The sequence below is a fragment of the Pithys albifrons genome, chromosome 7 (assembly GCF_047495875.1).
Source record: "Pithys albifrons albifrons isolate INPA30051 chromosome 7, PitAlb_v1, whole genome shotgun sequence".
NCBI classification, from domain to species: domain Eukaryota; kingdom Metazoa; phylum Chordata; class Aves; order Passeriformes; family Thamnophilidae; genus Pithys; species Pithys albifrons.
In genome coordinates, this window is record NC_092464.1 from 17,506,415 (window position 1) to 17,525,749 (window position 19,335).

General features: G+C 39.6%; 1 protein-coding gene across 1 annotated transcript in view; it reads right to left on the reverse strand.

Annotated features, from left to right (window-relative positions):
- The window catches only part of APBB1IP (amyloid beta precursor protein binding family B member 1 interacting protein), a 61,673-nt gene that overhangs the window by 12,707 nt on the left and 29,631 nt on the right, over nt 1-19,335 (reverse strand). The window contains exons 8-10 of the mRNA XM_071560090.1: nt 13,949-14,023; nt 12,654-12,797; nt 9,135-9,245 (exon numbers count right to left, since the gene is read on the reverse strand). Of these exons, the coding sequence (XP_071416191.1) occupies nt 9,135-9,245; nt 12,654-12,797; nt 13,949-14,023 (330 nt within the window). The remainder of the gene's footprint in view (nt 1-9,134; nt 9,246-12,653; nt 12,798-13,948; nt 14,024-19,335) is intronic.

A 19,335-nucleotide genomic window follows, 5' to 3' on the forward strand; every position in this document is an offset into this window, starting at 1 on the left:
TTCAGCTTTTTATCAAGCACAAAGAGAGTTCTGACATCCACAACACCTTTTAGGAACCATTTTCACAGATCTGTCACACACTCTATGAAGAACCATCTCCTTTTTCTCTGAATAGAACTGCCACTAGCTTTGTGTAACAGTTTTGTTTTGGAAGACACTGAATGCCTGACCCCTATCCACATGTCTCCATGCCACCCCTGAGCCTAGAGATCTGAATCATATTCCTGGGAAGTTGTCTCTTTTTCAGCCTACAGGCTTCTAGTCTCTTCATTCATTCTTCAGTTTAAAGTAATACCTTACCTTCTTTTATCCTTGTTGGTCTTGCTTGATACTTCTCCAAGTTTATTTTATATCCTCCTTGACATGAGAGAACCAGAACTGCACAGGTGAGCAGAAACCACGAACTTGTGCCATGGCAAAGCAACATTTACTGTTTTATCATCTGTGCCTTTCCTAATTATTCCTAATGCTTGATTTATAATATCTGACAACCACTGAGCACTGAACTACAACCTAACAAGAGGCTTCAAGAATTCTTCAGTCTGCCCTTTCCTTGATGATCTGACTAATGTAGCATCATCAGCAAGCCTCCTCACCTCACAGCTCACCCTGACTATGACTATTTTGAGACTGTGGGGTTCTCGCCATCCTGTGGAGTTGAGAGGGAACTGTCAGTGAATGAAGACCTGCTGGACATCATGGCAGTAACTTACTGGCTACCCTCTACCCTATTTTTTACTGGCTATTGTCTCCACTAGGCAATCCATCTTAACTACTGATATTCACCAGTGTGGCCTATTCCAAATTGCCCCAATCAGTTCCTTGATAAATTACTTCAATCAGCAACCATGATTAGGTGCAGAGTTACAAGTATATGCTGTCAGCGACCAATCTACCAAGCTGCTGAACCCACAGCTCTCAGAAGGAAGGTCAGACACCTCAGAGCCATTCGAGCACTCTGTATTTTCTCTTCCTAACAGCTCAGAAGTTCTGAGTATTGTCTCTCACCTTTCAAGAAGCAGCAGTAGCACTAGCTCTTTTTACATATAACTTTATCAATAACACATAAAGCTTAACTTGGTACTGGACCCACAGCCCACTGAGGTCAACTGGAAATGTCCCCATCGCCTTTCCTCCTGGGCTTTGGTTCCGGTCTCTGGAGGATTGTCGCGTGCTGCCGATGCAGACTGCCTACAGCAACTGTTCACAAGGCCAGACAACGGGATCCAACACCAGCAGCACCAACTTTAATACTGAAATTATTATTAAGTGCCCCAGATGGAAGCATTTGGCTTCCTGTGGTGTTTAGATGCATGAAGCATGCTACTTGTTATGCTACTAAGAACGTTACGGATGTTTCGGCCAAGAATTGCCACACCCCAGCCAGCAGCTTGCTCCCTTGGAAGAACTGTACCATGGTGAAATTGCATCAGCAGTGCAAGTGGCAGAAGTCTCTGCTGTCAGTGCCGATCTTTACATGCCTGACTTTCCACTAAAGATTTCAGACAAAATCTGTTAGATAGTGCATAAAAATGGTGACTCAGAGTAAGCAACTCAAAGAAGAATCTAGGCAGCTGGAAGTCCCTAGAAATGCTGACCTGGTATGAAGAACCCTAAATGATTTCCCCCTTTCGCAGCTCCTGCACCTCAGGAGAGTGCTTAGTACAGCAAACAGATGTAAGAGCTGTAGTCACTATGCAAGTCTGGTTTTGCTAAACTAGATTCAGAGTCCCTGCAATAACCTCTCTGTGAAACTAACAGAGATCATAACAATATCAATCGTGACAGCCATGTGAGAAATACTGTAAGGCAAAAATAATACTACCTTCAGTTAGTGTTACACATCTCACATATAGACACAGATGATTTATTTTGTTATAGGGTGCATACCATGCTCTGAGAAGATCACTAAAATCAGCTGACAGCAAAGTGAACACATTTTCTTTGAAAAGGTTTAGCACCTTTGTCTCTGAAATATGCAGCACCAAAATGAATTACAGAAGACAAGTGCTTTAAAAGCAACTGCTCTAGAAGTCAGAGTTTGAATGAAAAGTGGGAAAACCCAAGTAGAAAGAGACTTCAGAATTTTTCTCACACTAAAAAAATATAACAGCACTTTGAAATAATATGGACTACAGTGATTTTTTTCTGTCGATGCCAACACCCTTAATAATAATGAATTATTCACATCATTGAGCCTGATTTTGTAAGTATTAAGGTCTGAGAGCTTCAAATATCAGGCTGCAAAAGGATATGCCATGTTGCACATAGAAAAGCACTGAAAAGGTTTGAACAGTATTTAGTGTTTTCTTCTGACTCCCTGTCTGTAAGCATCAACTGTCTAGAGATAAAGAAAGCAGATGCACTTGAATATAAAGAGTTTATTTTCTGGAGAGGTTTAAAAAAATATTTGTCCACAGATTACATTTTCAGATATAAAATAAACTCTCTGTCTAAGAAAAAAAGATAGAACACATTGAAAACCTGAAGAAATGGGAACTGAATGATGTGGTTTCTGTGGTGTCTGCCAAAACAAATGACTAAAGGCCATATGTGCATGAAATTGGAGATTATCCCAATGAAATGTTCTTTCTCTTTGCCTTCTTCCAACACTGAAGATGAAAAGTAAACTGAAGCTATTCAGGCATCTCATTGGATTTCTTGCCCCAAAATATATGGATCATTGCTCAGTCTCTGAGGCAGAAACAATAGCCAGAAGCATAAAGAGTGAACTAATTTTGGATCAAAAGCTTTGGCTTTCAGCTGAATTTTCACAAAATGGTCAATATTTTTGGATACCTTATCTACTACTGATGAACTTGTGCTATGTTGAACTAGCTTCACAGAAAAGATGAGACTCTTCTGGCTTCCATGCCTACAAGTACAATTAATACTCAGCACCTTTCAAAAATCACAGTGAAGTGCTTCAAATTTGCCATCTCCTACTGAACATGGTCAAATTCTGATGCCATGAACTCCTTGCATGAAAATGATCAGGCTTATGGTCTTTTGAAAACGTGTAAACTCGACAGCTAAAACAGTAACTGTCCTACTATAAGGAAATTATTCTTTTGACCTTACATTTCTCTAATGCCTGAGGCAAATTTTTAGGTCATTAAAGATATATGTAATAGTTATTGTAACCAAAAGGTCTGCTTGATGCAGGAAATAATATTTTCTGAAGCTATTATATTCCCTTTCTCACTGTCCATTCTCTGCACTTATTCTCTTCATTGTTTATACATTACTCCTGCAAACCTGTGCATGTACCACAACTGTAATCCCACATATCTGAAAGTGTTGAGCAATAAAAAGTATTTCTGCTTTTGCTTTCTCAGTTTAACTAGCAATGAATTTTACTCTGAAACACATATCTGAAGCATTCCTCCTAACACAATTTCAACATATTACACATAAAGAAACAAAAAGCCTCCTGTGCTATATCCTTGTTTCCTGCACTAGCCATTTGTTCTATGTAGTTCTTCATAGTGTTTTCTGTATCAAACACTGAATTCTCACCTTCTTAACTGTCATTGTGTGGAATGAATTAGGTACAGGACTGGGTGTGAGGGAAGAGGGAATCAGGAGCTAAGCAGCTAAATACCAAATTAGCTGCTAGAATGATGCTGCTGTTGCAAACAGAGGCTATTCTTGAAAATTTACTTCCAAATTTCTTTGGATCATTAGAAATTTTTTTTTTTAAAAATCAGTTTCCAAATGATGCCAGGAATACTTAACTGTTTTGACTGCACAGGAAAATCTAGCCAGCCATAGAAATAGAGGATGATTTGCCTTTGTCTCAGTTTATCCCCAGGAAACCAATTTTTTTCATCCTATTTTTTTCATTAATTCAGCATTATGCACCATTACCTCCAGATTACTCAAGCATAACCAGTACCAATAAAGTCTAATTAAATCCACTCTTTGTCACAGGCACATCAGACTGGCTAAACCAGAAAATTTGCATATAGATTACCTTCCTATTTGTCTGCTTTGAAAGATTTTTCAACATGGTGTGGCAAAATCAGCTCCTGAACTAGTGTGTGTGTGCGCACACAGAGACACCCCACACACAAAATAAACATTATGTTCACAATTTCTGCTCAGTGCAATAGATGCTGTAGCTATCACAATGAGCAGATCCCTTCCTTCTTGGAGGAATCTCTTGGGTTTGAGGAGTTTCAGATTCAAAATATGAAACAAATTACAAAAGGTCTCGTCCATTTCCACAGCATTTCCCATGCAGACGGTGAATGAGAAGATCTACAGGGAGTCTAGGTATAAAAACAAACATTTGTAAATGCAAAGGTAACTGAGGAACCAAACCACTCCTAATTGCTGAGTGCAGTGTGTGAAATTGCTTTTCAGTGAAGGAGAGGGAATATTGTTCCCTCACCATTAATCTCCCAGGAGTGGCCAGCACTCTCCACAGGGTGGCAGGGAGAGCAGAGCTGCGACCCTCTTCTACCAACTCTGACAGGAACACAGTGACAGATCTGACCTTGACAGATGCAGGTTTGAGTGAGGGTCTTCTTTCACACTTTGCTGCCCTTTCCTTTTTCTTTTCTGCATATAGAGGTCTCTATTCAGAAAAGGCTCACTTCATCTGATGTCAAAGTAAAGGATGGCATATTTACATTTGTGTAAGCATTACATTTAGGCTGAGTAGAAAACAGGAAGAATCTGCATGTTTAGAGAAGTAGATGCCCCAAAAGTATTTCTTTTATTCAGAGGCTCTATCTTTAATATGCTGAGGGTTCTTTGTGTTGTTTTTTAAATGTGGGACTTCCTTTGAGAGAGAAAGGCCTGTTTAGCAGTGGTACAGAAGTGCATTTAAGAAGGTTAGAGCTCAGCGCAGACCAAGCAGCCACTGGGAAATAAAACAGTTCTTCAAGTTTTAGAGTTGCCCCAAACCCTAAGAATTTCTGAAAGCCATTGGACCTTCAGTACCAGGCTGCACTCATCCTCAGGACCCAGCCAGATTGGTTCTGGTTTGCTGCCAGGGTCAGCTACAGGTGACCCTCCTCTCAGACACCAACTACCCAGCTGTGCCCTGTTCAGTTGGTCCCAGCTGGGCTTTCTGCTTCCTGAGAGTAACTGATAAGAGGAAGTAACTGCTTTGTTCCGTTACTGCAGTTGTGTCCTGAATCATCCTGAAAGGAAACTCCTGAATAAGCTCAGCAAAGTGCTCACTCTTTTGCTAGCAAAAAATGTGATGTCCTTTTTAATTGTTTCTGGCACACCACCCCTTTGCCCATTATCTCCTTGGTGTCTTCATGGTTAACAAATAAGCAAAAAACACCCCATTTTTGTTGTAAGCTATAGTAGATACACTATACAGTGTATACAGTGGGGTGCTGACGTAATGGGAAGAAATGATGGACAAGGACCACTCACAACATATCATGCTACTTTAGCTGTAACAAGAACATCCTACAGACAGGATCTGTAGACAAGAATATTTATACTTTAGATAGTCTAGATGCAGCTTCAATGTCACAGGCTGCAAAACCATCCCAGTTTCAGGCTAAGTATCAAAGCAACCTGTCCATGATGTGCATGATCTTGTTGCTACACTAGTATCAGTACCCAAGCCAGCATCAGCTAAAGTAACCCAGGTATGATCACTTAAGTTGAAATTGAACAGCTAAATTAAAGACGAAATAGGACAGAGGGAGCTGCTGGCTCCTGGGGATTTGATGTATGTTAGCTGGAACAGGCACCAGGACTAAAGGCTCACTGTCTATGCAAGTCCCACACCTGACTGTAGCCTAGGAGAAAAAAACTGGAGAAAAAACCCACATCCCATTTATAAAGATTGAAAGAAATATCATGAAGACTTTGAGGCAACACCCATATTGTTCAGGCTGTGTCACACAACCTGAGAAATCTCACTGTCCTAGGTAAAACCAAGTCACCAGGGTTATGGTTAACATTAATTACAGTGCTTCTTCTTCCTTTAAGCTCTTGTCTATGCCAGGCACAGAGATGCAAAAATGCAAGAATGCTCTGCTCATTTTTATAGTATTTTTTGAGTGCTCTTCCCTCCATAAAGACACACTGTAAAGATGACCAAGGTTGGGGAGAGGCAAAAGGAAATGTTTTATCTTTTCTCCCTGCTAATACAAGACAAAAGCTTCAAAGGCAGGAACAAATGTTACTGGTTTTAGCCTAGTTATTTATTTAGAAGGCTCATCATACAAAGGAGCATTGGAGGAAAACAAAGGACACTCCTTCAAGCTTGAGGTAAACCAGCCCACCTCACTGGCCATTTTCTGCCATTTGAATGAACAAAGGGCAATTCCCTGTTCTTGAAGTAAGGATGCCAATTAGCTTAACCAGTCAGAAATAAACACAGTATTTTTTTCAACTCAGTGCTCAAGGCTGGGAAATTATGCCTGGTTCTGAATTCAGCAGGATATTCTGCCTAGCACAGAAGCAAGGTACTGCTGAAGCTGCTACACCCTTGCCTCCTGCACTATGAAGTGTAAGCTAGTCTCTTGCTTCTGAGCTGGGCAGTTTCCTTTTATGTACTTGAGACAGCAGAGCAAGTAACTTGGCTGATGAATGCTCACTGTTCTGATACAGCAGTTTCTAAGGGGGCCCTCAGAAAGCAAAAATTCTTTTAAAAAAGTAGTGGTATGCTATTATTAAAAAATATTCCAAGTGGCACTACAGTTTGCTGGAGTAAAATTGTGAAAATTTCCTTTGTTTTACGGTCACCTCAGTGAACAGCTAGCATTGGTCTATGGCTGCTACTTTCTCAATTACTGTCCCCCATTTGTTGCAAGATAATCTTACCCTGCAACCAACACAAACAACTAACCAAAAGAGAATCTCCACAGATCCCACTGTCCTGAGGGACACACAGGGGAATGGAAGAGCTGTGAAGACACAGCAGAGTCTTGGCTGTGGGGAAATATTCAAATGGATGGACTAAACTGGTCATCCAAATTCCTTGAAAATTACTAGGTTACCAGTATAACAAATGTCTACCTGTTAAATCCATTGCCCTTTGCTCACTGCACCTGCCTGCAAAAGTGCTGTCATTTCATCTTGAGGACTTAATTCTCAAAATATGACAGGATGAGAAATATCTCAAGCATGATGGTTTGTTTTCCTTTGACATGTCAGGACAAGTTTCTCCCAGCAAGAGAGATATTTTTTTCTGGAAGACTTCCATATGAAAACAGACAGGAACAAAATGTGACTGTGATAGATGGCTCTGTGTTTCTGTCCACACACTTTTGTGTCACCGGGCACCCAATCAGAGAGACCAACATTTAACTTTGCTCTTTCCCTCAGCCCACAGATCTCAAGACGTATTGCATCCTCAGCTCCAACCTCGAAAGGTAAGAGGATATGACAGAACTCATCTCAGCAGCACCTTCAAGGTGTATGTAGAATTCAAACTAATGTACAGAAATTTTAATAAATATTAAACTCTCCATTGTACCACCCTCAGAAAGCCACCATGAGAGATTTCCACTTCTGAAACAACAGAAGATCTGAAGATATTAATATGAGCCCACACTTCCTGACCAACTCCAGCCACTGCAAGTAACAACCATTAAAAGAAACCACAACTGAAACTGAGCCAGTAAGGAATCTTACCAAATCATGATTTGTAGGAATTAAAATGAAGAACAAACACTGTAACATAATCGATTCATCATTAAGTCATGTAGCTCAGAAATGATCTTATCAGTGCAATGTTTATTCTGGTATACTGCAAACACATTTTAGAAGCATCACACATCAAATAAAACAAGCATTTTAGTTGAGTTGTGTCTTTTGCTAGTGCAAACAGCACACCTTTTTTCACAAAAGATGGCAGTAATTATCATGAAAAGTTAAAACATATTGCTACATGCATCCATGCTCTTATTCTCACCTGAACAAAATGTGAACTGTTACTAAATTAGTCATATACTTCTTTGACCAGTCATGTGTATAGAAAATCAATTTTCTCTTATTTTATACATCAGATCCCCTTTTCCGTTTTTTTCATGAGAGGTTGTACTTTTCAGAAGCAATACTCTTACCTGTTAACTTCAGAAGGCTCGTCTCTATTTTACAAAAAATGATAAAGTGTTTCTTGCAGCATTTTGTGGAGGACTATAGTATTAAAACTGCTCATCTGTGTTAATTAGATACATCTGTTTCAGAAAATAAGTACTTGTCTATAAACCACTTCTGCTTGGCCATGTGTAAATTAGACTAGCAAACATTTTGGAATGGAATAAAAGAAGTGTTTTAAGTGTGCAAATACAGTCAGAAATGTGGTATTATAAGTGACCTGTGACGTGCATGTTCCCTGCACTTTTTTCTGAGATGGTAAGATGCTGTGTTTTCTAATACTTTGTTTGCACTGTAGGTCTTTAAATTGAAAAGCAGCAACAAGATTATTTTCTGTTTTATACACAGTAATCCCACTGTATCCTAAACCCTGTATTAATGACAGATAGCGAGTGAGGCCCTGCAACCTCAAAGCTTCATCTCCATCTGATAAGATGAAAAGCATGGGCTTCTTTTCCCTTCCTGAGAGAAATGCAGAATTCCCAGCCCTATTACCTGGAAAGGCAGCAATGAGATTCAACACTAAGCACTGATTTTCATGAGTGGATAAACAATGTATTTCGCCCTTCTGCCACAACTCGTGCAATAAAATATAACAAATGAGATATCTATTCCTGCAAGATTTTGCATCTCAGCTCAACAAAACCCTCAACAGGTATGACTATGATGCAAAAAAAATTTAGACATACTTTTAACTATATAATCCATAGTGCTTATAACATCAACATTAGGGACTGCCAGCCAGGCTCCTCATCGTGCATCTGCCCTGTGTGCCATTTGTCCAGCTGTGCCCACTCACCTAACAGTCAGCACAGTCAACAGTGTTTTGAAGACAACTCTATAGATGCAGTGTAGACACGTATCATAGGACTATCAGTAATAAAATTAAGGTTCTAAATGTGTGTTGCTGATCAACAATGAAGCAAAGAAATCACACGTGATTTTGCAGGAGGTACTCTATTTTCTTCACGGTCCCTGGAGCTTCAAATTTAATCATGTTTATATATAAAAGAAAACGAGTGACAATTGCAGAGCTTATTTTTTTTGTACATTACCTTTAAGACAAAGCAGTGATCTGTAGGTGCCTTGTATTTCACTTTGTGTTGATAACCATAATACACGTTCACATTCTCAAACTGAAGGAAGCATGCCAGATCCCGTGATGTCTACAAATGAAAACCAAGCACATCACTGTTAGAACAAATTGAATTTTGATGTGAAACTCATTAATAGGATCTTTTTGAAGTGCATGAATGCCAATGCTTTTCATTCCTGTAACTGTCATGAAGCTGACTGAAAAAAAAAGATTAATTTTAAGTGTGTGCATTCTTAAACTAACAAGTGGAAGAGGGGAAGTCCATATGACAAATAATATATAACACAGTGCAACATTTTGCTCTTGTTCTGGTTTTGCTGTGCTTCATTGCTTTGTGTGGAGATTTTGGCTTATGGATAATAAGACCAAAGAGAACAAACACCACAGTAAGAAACCACAACCTTACAATTCTGAGTGGAGAAAGAAGGTTTGGGGTTCTTAATTCCTTTGGAAGCTTGTTTTTCTTTTCATAAATGTAATAAGCAAACTCTCATCAGGGCATAAGCACACATTTCATCTCTTTTGCTTTGCATTTTCTCAAATTTCCTGGCATCATTCATTTTGTTTACCACAGTATTTGCGAGTTCACAATATGTTGCTAAAATAACAAGGTTTCTTTTGCTGGCACATTTCTCAGTGGAGAATTTTGCATACAAAGCTTAACTTTTGCAATCCTTTTAGTGGAAATGCAAAAATAGCCATATCACATGGTCACTGTTGGCTAAATTGACAAATCAGAAAACAACAAACCACAAACCTGCTCTTAACCCCACAAATGAGGTTTTATTTCTGCATAATTGGTTCTTCTATGCTGTTCTCATTGATACTTCCATTACAGTACACTCTTGAGTTGACTTTATTTACAAATTGAGTTTGCAACTAAGATTTGTGAGGGGAGGAAATACTCCACACTCTGTGTAGACAGGGCTTCTCTCTCTCTCCCCGTTGCCACTGCAGCTGATGCCAAAGATTCTATCAGTGACTGTATGGACCCAAGTTTTTCAAATACTCTGAGTTCCTAAACATGCTCAAATCCATGGAGTATAATGAGTTGTTCCTTTCCTTTAGGAACCAAACAATAGTCATGAAGACCAATATGAATGCAGTTATTATTTTCTTCTAAATAAGGAACAGATCTTTATGCAAGGGATAAGGCACTTATTGCTACTATTTGTGCAATGTTAACATTACAAGGCAACACAATTAACAGAATTTTAAAAATTGTATCTGAGATTCTGATGCTGTTGTTTTGTCTCCCTGTCAATTAACAGTGTATTTTTGAATGGGATTTAAGGAGAGCAATGCTGCAGAAAGAAATTAAGACAGCAGTGTTGACTGGTGCTGCTTTGTTATCAAAATAACCCAAAACAACAAAAACCACCACAAGCATGTGTGTAAAATTATCTGAATGTGTCCCTGTATTTTCACATTCCTCACCTATTTCACAGTCAACATAGAATGCCAAAGGTATGCCAGACTTCTTTCTCTCTTGTAAAAGGTGAAAACATCAATTTACAATGAATTTTAAAACACCTGCAGCAGCTGAAGATACTACTGTATGCCAGTTGTTTCTGTACCTCAAAGAAAGATCACTCTACCCACAACTGAATGATGTGCAAGGTGCATATGAATTCTTCATACCACCCTGACACGAGATGAACTCTCGTAATTTAAGGGCTTTGACTGAAGAGCTCTACAGAACTCTGCTGCAGTGCTTTAAGATGTTAACCCTCACTGCACCCCACTCATCTACCAGACACTACTGTCTCCACAACAGACCTGAGTACCTGAGCCTCAGCTGTTCCAAAACAGTGCAGTGAGTAACTAAGATCACCATTAAACACAGATTTGAACTCAGAGACTTGACTTTCTCTGGAGTGGCTGAGACACGCATCCTTTTGATGAAGGCTGTTACAGATACAGGAGCAAACAGTTGACTGGTACCATTTGAAAGAGCTGAGACTGTCTCCTGAAGAACTAGATTCAACATGCTGAGTCCCTGTGACTGGTTGAGTTGGGACTACAGTGATTTTCTAAGCACTCACACTGTTCCTAAATATGGCTCAGTTATGGGCAGGGTGGCACATAGGCTGTTACACAGGCTGTAACAACTAACGGGTAATAAGGTGTTAAGCAGCTGTCATAAGGTGACTGTGTGGCTCCATCTGAGCCTGTGTTTGAAGCCTATCAACTGAAGAAAGAAAGCACTGTCCTCATTTGCACTATGACTTACAGTCACTGAAATGGTATCACTGGATGATAAAAGAAGGCTGAGTAACTATCACGTTATGCTTGCCCTGCCCTGGCATTGTATCACTGGTCATTGTTGGAAGCATGCTACAAAGGAATGTCCAAGATGGTCTTTGCATTTAACTATTCTTACACTTTTTCCACCTTAAATGCGTTCCAAATAGCATTCTAGATCTTAATTGATAGGATGTTGCGTGTGCAACATGATTTGAGAAGCAAAAGCTCTCGGGGTCAGGTAAAATCAAAGTAAATTGCTGTGAAAGCAGCAAGGTAAATCCGTGTTTCACTGCAATTTGGTTATAAACACAGGTCACTGGAGCAGCAGTACAGCATTCCTTTGCAAGATACAACATTTTTTCCTTTGTAATTTAGTCAGGAAATAGCAGAACAGTTAAGTTTCAAAGCACAAATCCTAACAGTAAAGCTTCACAAGCAGCATCAGAATTTCCAAATATGAAGCATTAGCAGAGCTGTAAGTGGTAACAGAAGTGGTTTTCAGAATACAAAAATGAATATAAAATACCATTGAGTCCCAGAATACACCATTTTAACTCATCAATGTGAAAACGAAAAGCCAGCCACCCTTATGTGCAACACATCCAGGACCCTTCTGTTTCTCCAGTGCTGGCAATTCAGACTTTAAATATTTGGCAATACTGAATGCCAGTGCATTTTATTCAGGCAGGTGGATGCTTCTGTCTCACTTCTTTCTCCACAAAGGGCAGTCTTAAAAAGCCTTGAAAGCCACAATACATTCTCTAGGTACAGACAGATCACTGTAGGAAAAAAAGTACTGCATTTCTGCATGCTGGTTACTGGTGCAGAAAGTATCAAAGCAAAATTCTACCTTTTTTGTGATAAGAAATAAGTTTACTTGACAATTTTTTAAAATATTCTTCTACAGGGAACCCATATAACAGTGAAGTATTTTGGCAGTGTAACACCAGCTGATGGGTCCTCCGCTGTTTTTCTTTCCCCTACTGACTTCCAGAGGAGAGCTATTTCCTTAATGCTCTATCCTTGGAAATCAAAAGGAGAGAAACGTGACAGGATTCAGTGACTACATTCTAGTATTTGCACAAGTGTTGTAGTCAAAGATGAACCATAAAAATCCCAACTCTCTCAGATGCACCAGACAGACAGTGCTCTTAAAATGTCACCTAGGGAGGTCTACACTTTCACCTCCATGAACTGTTTTATTGCTAAAAGGATTATTTGGCTTCCTGACCTTGGTTTTTCCTTTGGGTACATAATAAATTCCAGAAGCTCGAAGAAGAAAATAACGCCTCTTCCAGGACTTTTTGCCATCTTCTTTTAAATAAAGGGCCCCTTCAAGCTCTGGCACAATGACAGATGTCCCACAGAAGCTTTCCTGTGCAACAAGAATAATAATGCACAAAATAAATAAATTTAAGCACAACCCTACTAATAAATAGCAGAAAAATGCTTCCTTGAAAAATAAAGACATTTCCTGTGACAACAAACTACATGAACATGGGGAATACAGTTACCAGGGAGATGAACACCTTGGACAGGCAAAGGAAACTTTTTCAAGCTAATGTGGTAACTTAGCCATCCAAGTTGGGTGCTGACACTGAAAAAGAAGGCTCAGAAAACCTCCATTCCCTAAAGGGTCAAGCAAAACCTATGAAAGGTTTTAACCAGACATACATGTGCTCAGAGCAAAATGGTTGGTACTGTCGCTGTTTTTTTCTCTCTACTGCTGTATTTATAGGTTCTGTAGAGAAATACTTGTGTAGAGAGATTCTTTGAAGACTGCTTAGAGCTCTAAAAACAACTAAAGAATATCTCCCCTCAATCTCTGCTTTTCATTTTGAAATACATGCTAGCACTGTTTAAACAAATACACCAACTGTTTGCTTGAAGAACCTACTGTTGGGTAATTTTTAATGTCAACACACTTATCACTTAATGTTTTCATTTAGAATTCACCAGGACTTCTGCTGGTTGACATCTAGTGCCTCCATGAGATCCCCTAAGTTTGAAATGTGAGTCCTCAGTCACCTGAGAAATGCATTTCCTTTGTGAACTTTTACCAAACTCAAAACACTTGCCTGGAGAACCACAACAATCTTTTCTTTCAAATAGCTCTGGATTTTAGTCTCTCAAACATGCAACTGAAGTAAACCAGGAAAGGCTAGAAGTTAAACAGACTTTCTGGAAAAGTGAAAAGGTTTTTTCCATTGTAGTACAGCTAATAACTTGAGAAGTACATCCACTTCTAAACCAAAAGATAAATGTTTGCTACTAATCAACCTTACTAACCATAACAAGTCCCAAGGGCCGGCCTAAGGGTGCACAATCTACATTTTCAATGGGGAGCAGCATATGCAAAGGAAAATCTATCTATTAAACCTGAGATACAAAGATGCCAGTGATCACAGAACTTCCTGTTGTTACACACTTGCCCACAGAGACTTAAATGCTGTTATTGCAAAGCAGATGCAGGTGGTGGGAGAGTTTTGGTGACATTTGCATCATCAGTCTAACAAAATTACTTACCTCCAGTAAAGCCTCTTTGTTTTTATCATTCATTTCTTTGCCTTCATTCTTCCCTTTGTTTGCCAGGTAGAAATTCTGATGACACAAAAGAAATGGATGTTCACTACAAAGCCAGCAATAAAAGTAACTAGATTACTACAAACTCACTCAATAGTTACTGAGTCTTTTAAGATTGAGTACCTGAGCCCGCAAGGGCAAGAGGCAGATGCTCATAGACTCTTCTTAAAGAAAAGTTTAGTCACACCTGCCTGCTCACAAATATTAATTCTTTATTTTGAACATAATTCAAAAGTAATACAAAATTACTTTTGCCCACCTATATACAGTCTCACAAAACTAAAAATAGTGGCCTATGTTTTTGCCTGTTTTTCTGGATCAACGGATTTGGTTTTACCATTCCAGTTTTCACCAGTTCCTGGATTATTACACAGCCTAACATTTGGTTGCATGCTGATATACAATGAATACAATGCAGCATCAAAAGGCTAGAAAGCATTTTTTTCTAACAATCCAATCTTGAACTCTGGATATAACTCAGGTTTTAATTTTCAGTCAAAGTGCTTACATGATAAAAACTTTGGATAAAGTTACTACTTTCTACTTTTATACCCCTGCTCATATTCTGCAAAGTATTTTTATGCAGTGAAGAAAATATTCAAAAATCTAGAAGAAATCTGAAGAAATGATCACCATGATATCTTGGCACATGTGCTCCAGCCTATTGAAGGAAAAGCCTGCACTCCTCCATCTCTGTGCCAGAGGGCTGTGAAGCTGCAGCCTCCCTCAGAGGACCCAGTGCCTGTTCCCCTGCAAATAAGGAAGCGCAGCACCTCCTGCACCAGTAACAATAAATTCACCCACTGTTAACCAGGAACAACAATTCTGCATCCACCTGCATTGTGCAGATGGACAAAAGGATGGCACTTGGACATATGTGCAAATTCTGGCAGTGGGAAGGTAGCTCAGGAGCATGCTAGGACTTACTTGTGTGCTGGAGCACGTGCAGTAGCTTTGTTCAACTGCAAGCAGGGAGAGATAAGCAGAGCCCGGCTGGCTGCATATTGTAAGGCAGTGGGTAGATCAAGGATGCCACACATCAAGTAGCATTTGGATCCATGGGCTTGAGGCCAGAACGATAACATTCAAAGTTCTCACATTTGATAATTTTTCAGTTCATTGGACTTTTCATCTCTCTCTATTTTTTGATGTCTCAAGACTATGAGAAAGTGACAATATATTTACATGCCTAGAACTCCACAACTAAACAGCAACATAAATGCAAACATTACCTAAATACAAGTGAGAAGTGTGTAAATGAAGGAACAAGCTGTTGCCACCATCTAAGAAAGAAACAAACAAGCAGCAAATCTGCCCTGGCAGCACACTATGTTTACAGCAACAAGGTTTAAGTGAGACCCTGCTCTTCCACATAACCACATCTTCTTTTACAAGTAGTGCTGTGAACAGCCAGAACACAAGCCTCATAAGAGATGGTTTTTGGAGGGGCACCAGCAGAGGAAGGGGATGAAGTCTGGATCTCAAAAACAGTTCTTTAAAAACTGTTTTCTTAAAAGTTCACATTAAGTCACACAGGGGATATCAGAAACACAGCCACCTGCCATTTGGCCTGTGCTGATGCCATGTCTATGGTATGAGAAACTTGAACATAAAATGTAATAGACAGTTATCTTGGGAAATGCAGCTGGCTTCAGATTGCCTGGACGTATTTTTAGCCCACAGCTGAAGGTAAGCAAACACTATTCACAGTGGAAAAACCCCCAAGCCAACTCAAAGAAATCCCACTCAAAAGTGTGTTCTCAGTGTAACCCAAAGAGTGATGCCTGCCTATGCAGTCCAAAACCACAGGTCTGACTGAGTGACAATGCCCCACTCATCCTTCTGGAAAAAAGATACTGTCCTGAGCAGCTGCAGCCCAGTACTCTGTGCATATGCAACAGCTCTTGACAGGCAGCACTACTGCAACCCTGCCAGCTTCATGTTGGCATACCCACTTTGGCACTGATGAAGGTATGAATAGAAATCTCAGAGGGCACTGGTAGGCTGGGCTGGGCCTCCAGACTTTGGGATGAATTTGGAAAGTAGAGGGACATGCAAGCTGTAAGCATTCTTCTATAGATCATGACAAAGACACAGTACAACCCCTAAAATACACAATGAAGATTTACCAAGGCAAGTACAGCTTATCACTGTCTCAACAAGGCTTGGCTCATCAGCTTTACTACTGGTGGGAGAGCATTCATCTGGCCCAGTCAGCCTTCCATGCATTGATAATAAGAAAACAAAGCTCCTCTGATTACAACTGATTCACATTCAGGCATCTGGCATTTATTTAGCAGAAGCACAGACCACCCTGTACTGACATAATCAGTTGTAAATAGACAAAGTCTGCAACAATATCCATGCTGGATCTCTAACACCACAGCTTTTTCATTAGGGAAACAGGGCTCCGTCACCTCACCCAATGTTACACAGATGTACACCATCATCTTTCACCTGTCAACACACATTTCATTTGTTACTGATTACCTCCCTTATGTCTGCCCTGAAATCTGGAAGTAGATGGTACTTATTATTTGTCAGTGGCTAAAAAACCTGGGGAGCAGACTGTGCACTGTACTTGTTTTATCACTGTGTGGTCTACTTTTGATCAGAAGCATTCATCCTAGAGGAGGCAAACCACATGTGTCCACAAGAGGTCATTTCAAGTCCAGTAGTCAAAGGTCATGATAAAAGGCAAGCTCTTTCCTGTGTGAGGACACCACTGTGAAATGCATGTTTGGTTTGGGATGTCAGGTCATTAATGGGACAAGATACAGATACAGGGTGGCTCTCTGCACATATGTAGAGATTTGAGAATTAACTATTTCTTAACGTTTGAAAGACAAGTCTAGGCATAACACTTCTCCACTTAGGGCTACAGCCATCTCCTTTGGGTGGAAAAGCAGGTAAAAATAAATCAGGCTGTATCTCTCTCCACTGCATAACCTTCAAACAGTGGAAGACAGAAAATGTTTTCAATAGTTTCAAAAAACATCTACAGTGGCAAGTAAGGAAACCAAACTTGGATCATGCTAGAAACAGTAGCCTTAACTACTGCACTGTTAAATTCTCTGTTCAATGTTCACACCTCTGTATTCATAAAAAAGAATTTCCTAAATGACACAATACCTCTCTCATACCTCTCATCCTTTTTCCTACACAGCCCCATCGAAGTGGGAATGCAGCAACAACTACTTATCAGGAGACAGAAAAAAACCCCGTGTTCCAAGACAAGCATGCTCCCCCTGTTTCCCTTTCTGTTTAGGTTGCATTTTTGCACTGAAGCTTTTGAAACTGACTTTTCCAGAAGGTCTGCAAAGTCCACAACAGCACAGATCAGACACTATGCAGCAAGCAAAGCACATACACACAACTACCTTCTTTGAGAAATAGGCTGCCTGTTTATGCTCACCCAAACTACACCCAAAATGAGGCAAGAACTGGCCAGCTCATATCCCATTTCAGATTATTGCAACTGTGTACTGAGTGCAGCATGATTTGTGCAGAAAAAAATGAAACAACACATGGTCAGATCTGCAACTCATATTGTGATGTGGCCCCTAGAAAAGTGCACACTAAAAATATTAGAAGATAACTATAACTTCTCCGAAGAACACAAATGTAAATAAATATATAAAGCTAAGGGAAAGTTCCTTTGAAATTCCCCCCCCCAAAAAAAGGAGACATTAAGATTACTGAACACCAAGGGTACAGTAGAAAACAATTCCCTGTTCTCACATTTCTTTCTTTGCAGTTTTGCCAGCATCCTCAATAATCAGGTTCCCTGGTACCCTTTTATGTTTCCTTCACTGGGTAACAGTAGAGACAAAATAAAAACCTTGATTCATAGAAGTAGCCAAACTGGTGAAAAACAAAAGTGTCACCTGCTGGATACTAGCCCAATTTCACTGACTTTGAAGTAAATATTCAAGAATGAAACTCACTATAGCTGTCCTGTTATGAAAGACATTATGAATTCTTATTCCACCTTCTTCTGACACTGTTGAGAACTCTTGCTTTTCAGAAGAAATATAATGTCAATTCAGTTTATGTGTTCTCTACTGGAAGGTGTAGCTCTCACTTCTGGTTTATGTATGAGGGAGAAGAAGAATAAAGTCCTCACTCTACAGACTTTCAATAATTTTCGTAAATACTGTCAAATAATAATTAAAAAACCCCAAACAAAAAACCTCACATGCATGTGCTGTAGCCTACACTGTTTGATTTTATCAAAAGAAAAACACAGGAAATCAAAGTTCATGCAAGAAAAAGTAAAATATAGTGTTCTAAGAGCATGACCAGCATTTAGTCAGGAGTTTAGGTTCAGCTACCCCTTAAAAATAACTGTGTTCTCATAATTTTTCTTTCATTTAGAGTATGTTTTAGCTGAGAATTACTTTCTGAGCTTTTGTAAGAAGGTGTTTAGACCTGACAACCTTTTCTTTCAAGAGAAAAGCACAGCATCACTCAACCACATGACAAAGCATCACCTTTCCCTTGTTATAAACACTTTCTTTATTTGCCCACGTGCCGGTATTTTTGTTTCACTCTTTAGTCACAGACTTGTGATGCTCCTTCTCTGTGGATGAGTCATTGACACCATTCATGGAACAGTCTTTTACTGCAAGTTCCCTGCTGGGTAAATTGTATCACAGTGAGAAAGGGCAAATGCGTGCCTGGCGTGGATGAGGTGCACACCTGAGGATTTTGCAGAAGTTTTTTCTACAATGTATTGCAAACACTTTAAAAAGTATTTTAGAAACAGAGCTGCAGAAAATACTAGAGAGTATTGCATGGCAATAATGACAACCTTCAAAAAAAAGCCGCTGGCACTAGCTGAGCAGCATGTTGCTAGCACAGACACAGAGAATAAATCTGCATTTCAGAACCTCAGTTCCCTCTTAGAAAATGAAATGCATTTAATTAATTGTTGTTTACTCTATACCAGCTCTACAACTACGCCACAGAAAGAAAAAATGAACACTAGCACAGGTCACAGACCAGAGTCCACTTGTTTTGAGAAGGCATCTGAACATCATTAAAGTAAGATTTTTGAAAACTTTGTGTCACTTATTTGCCTAAGAATAAATTGTAGGCACCTGGCCATCTTTGGAATTTGTCTCTTTTTTTTCCAGAAAAATGTCTGCAAGTTACAAAACTGTGAGATCTCCACAAACAACCTCCACCAGAATGAGCACTAAATGCAGCCAACAAGGAATTCAACTGTTGCTGCATTGACACCACTGTCAAAAAAGCATTTGGCAATTTCTGTACTCCCAAAATGTGTTTACAAGGCATCCTTGGCTGAGCTAGGAGGAGGCTGAAAA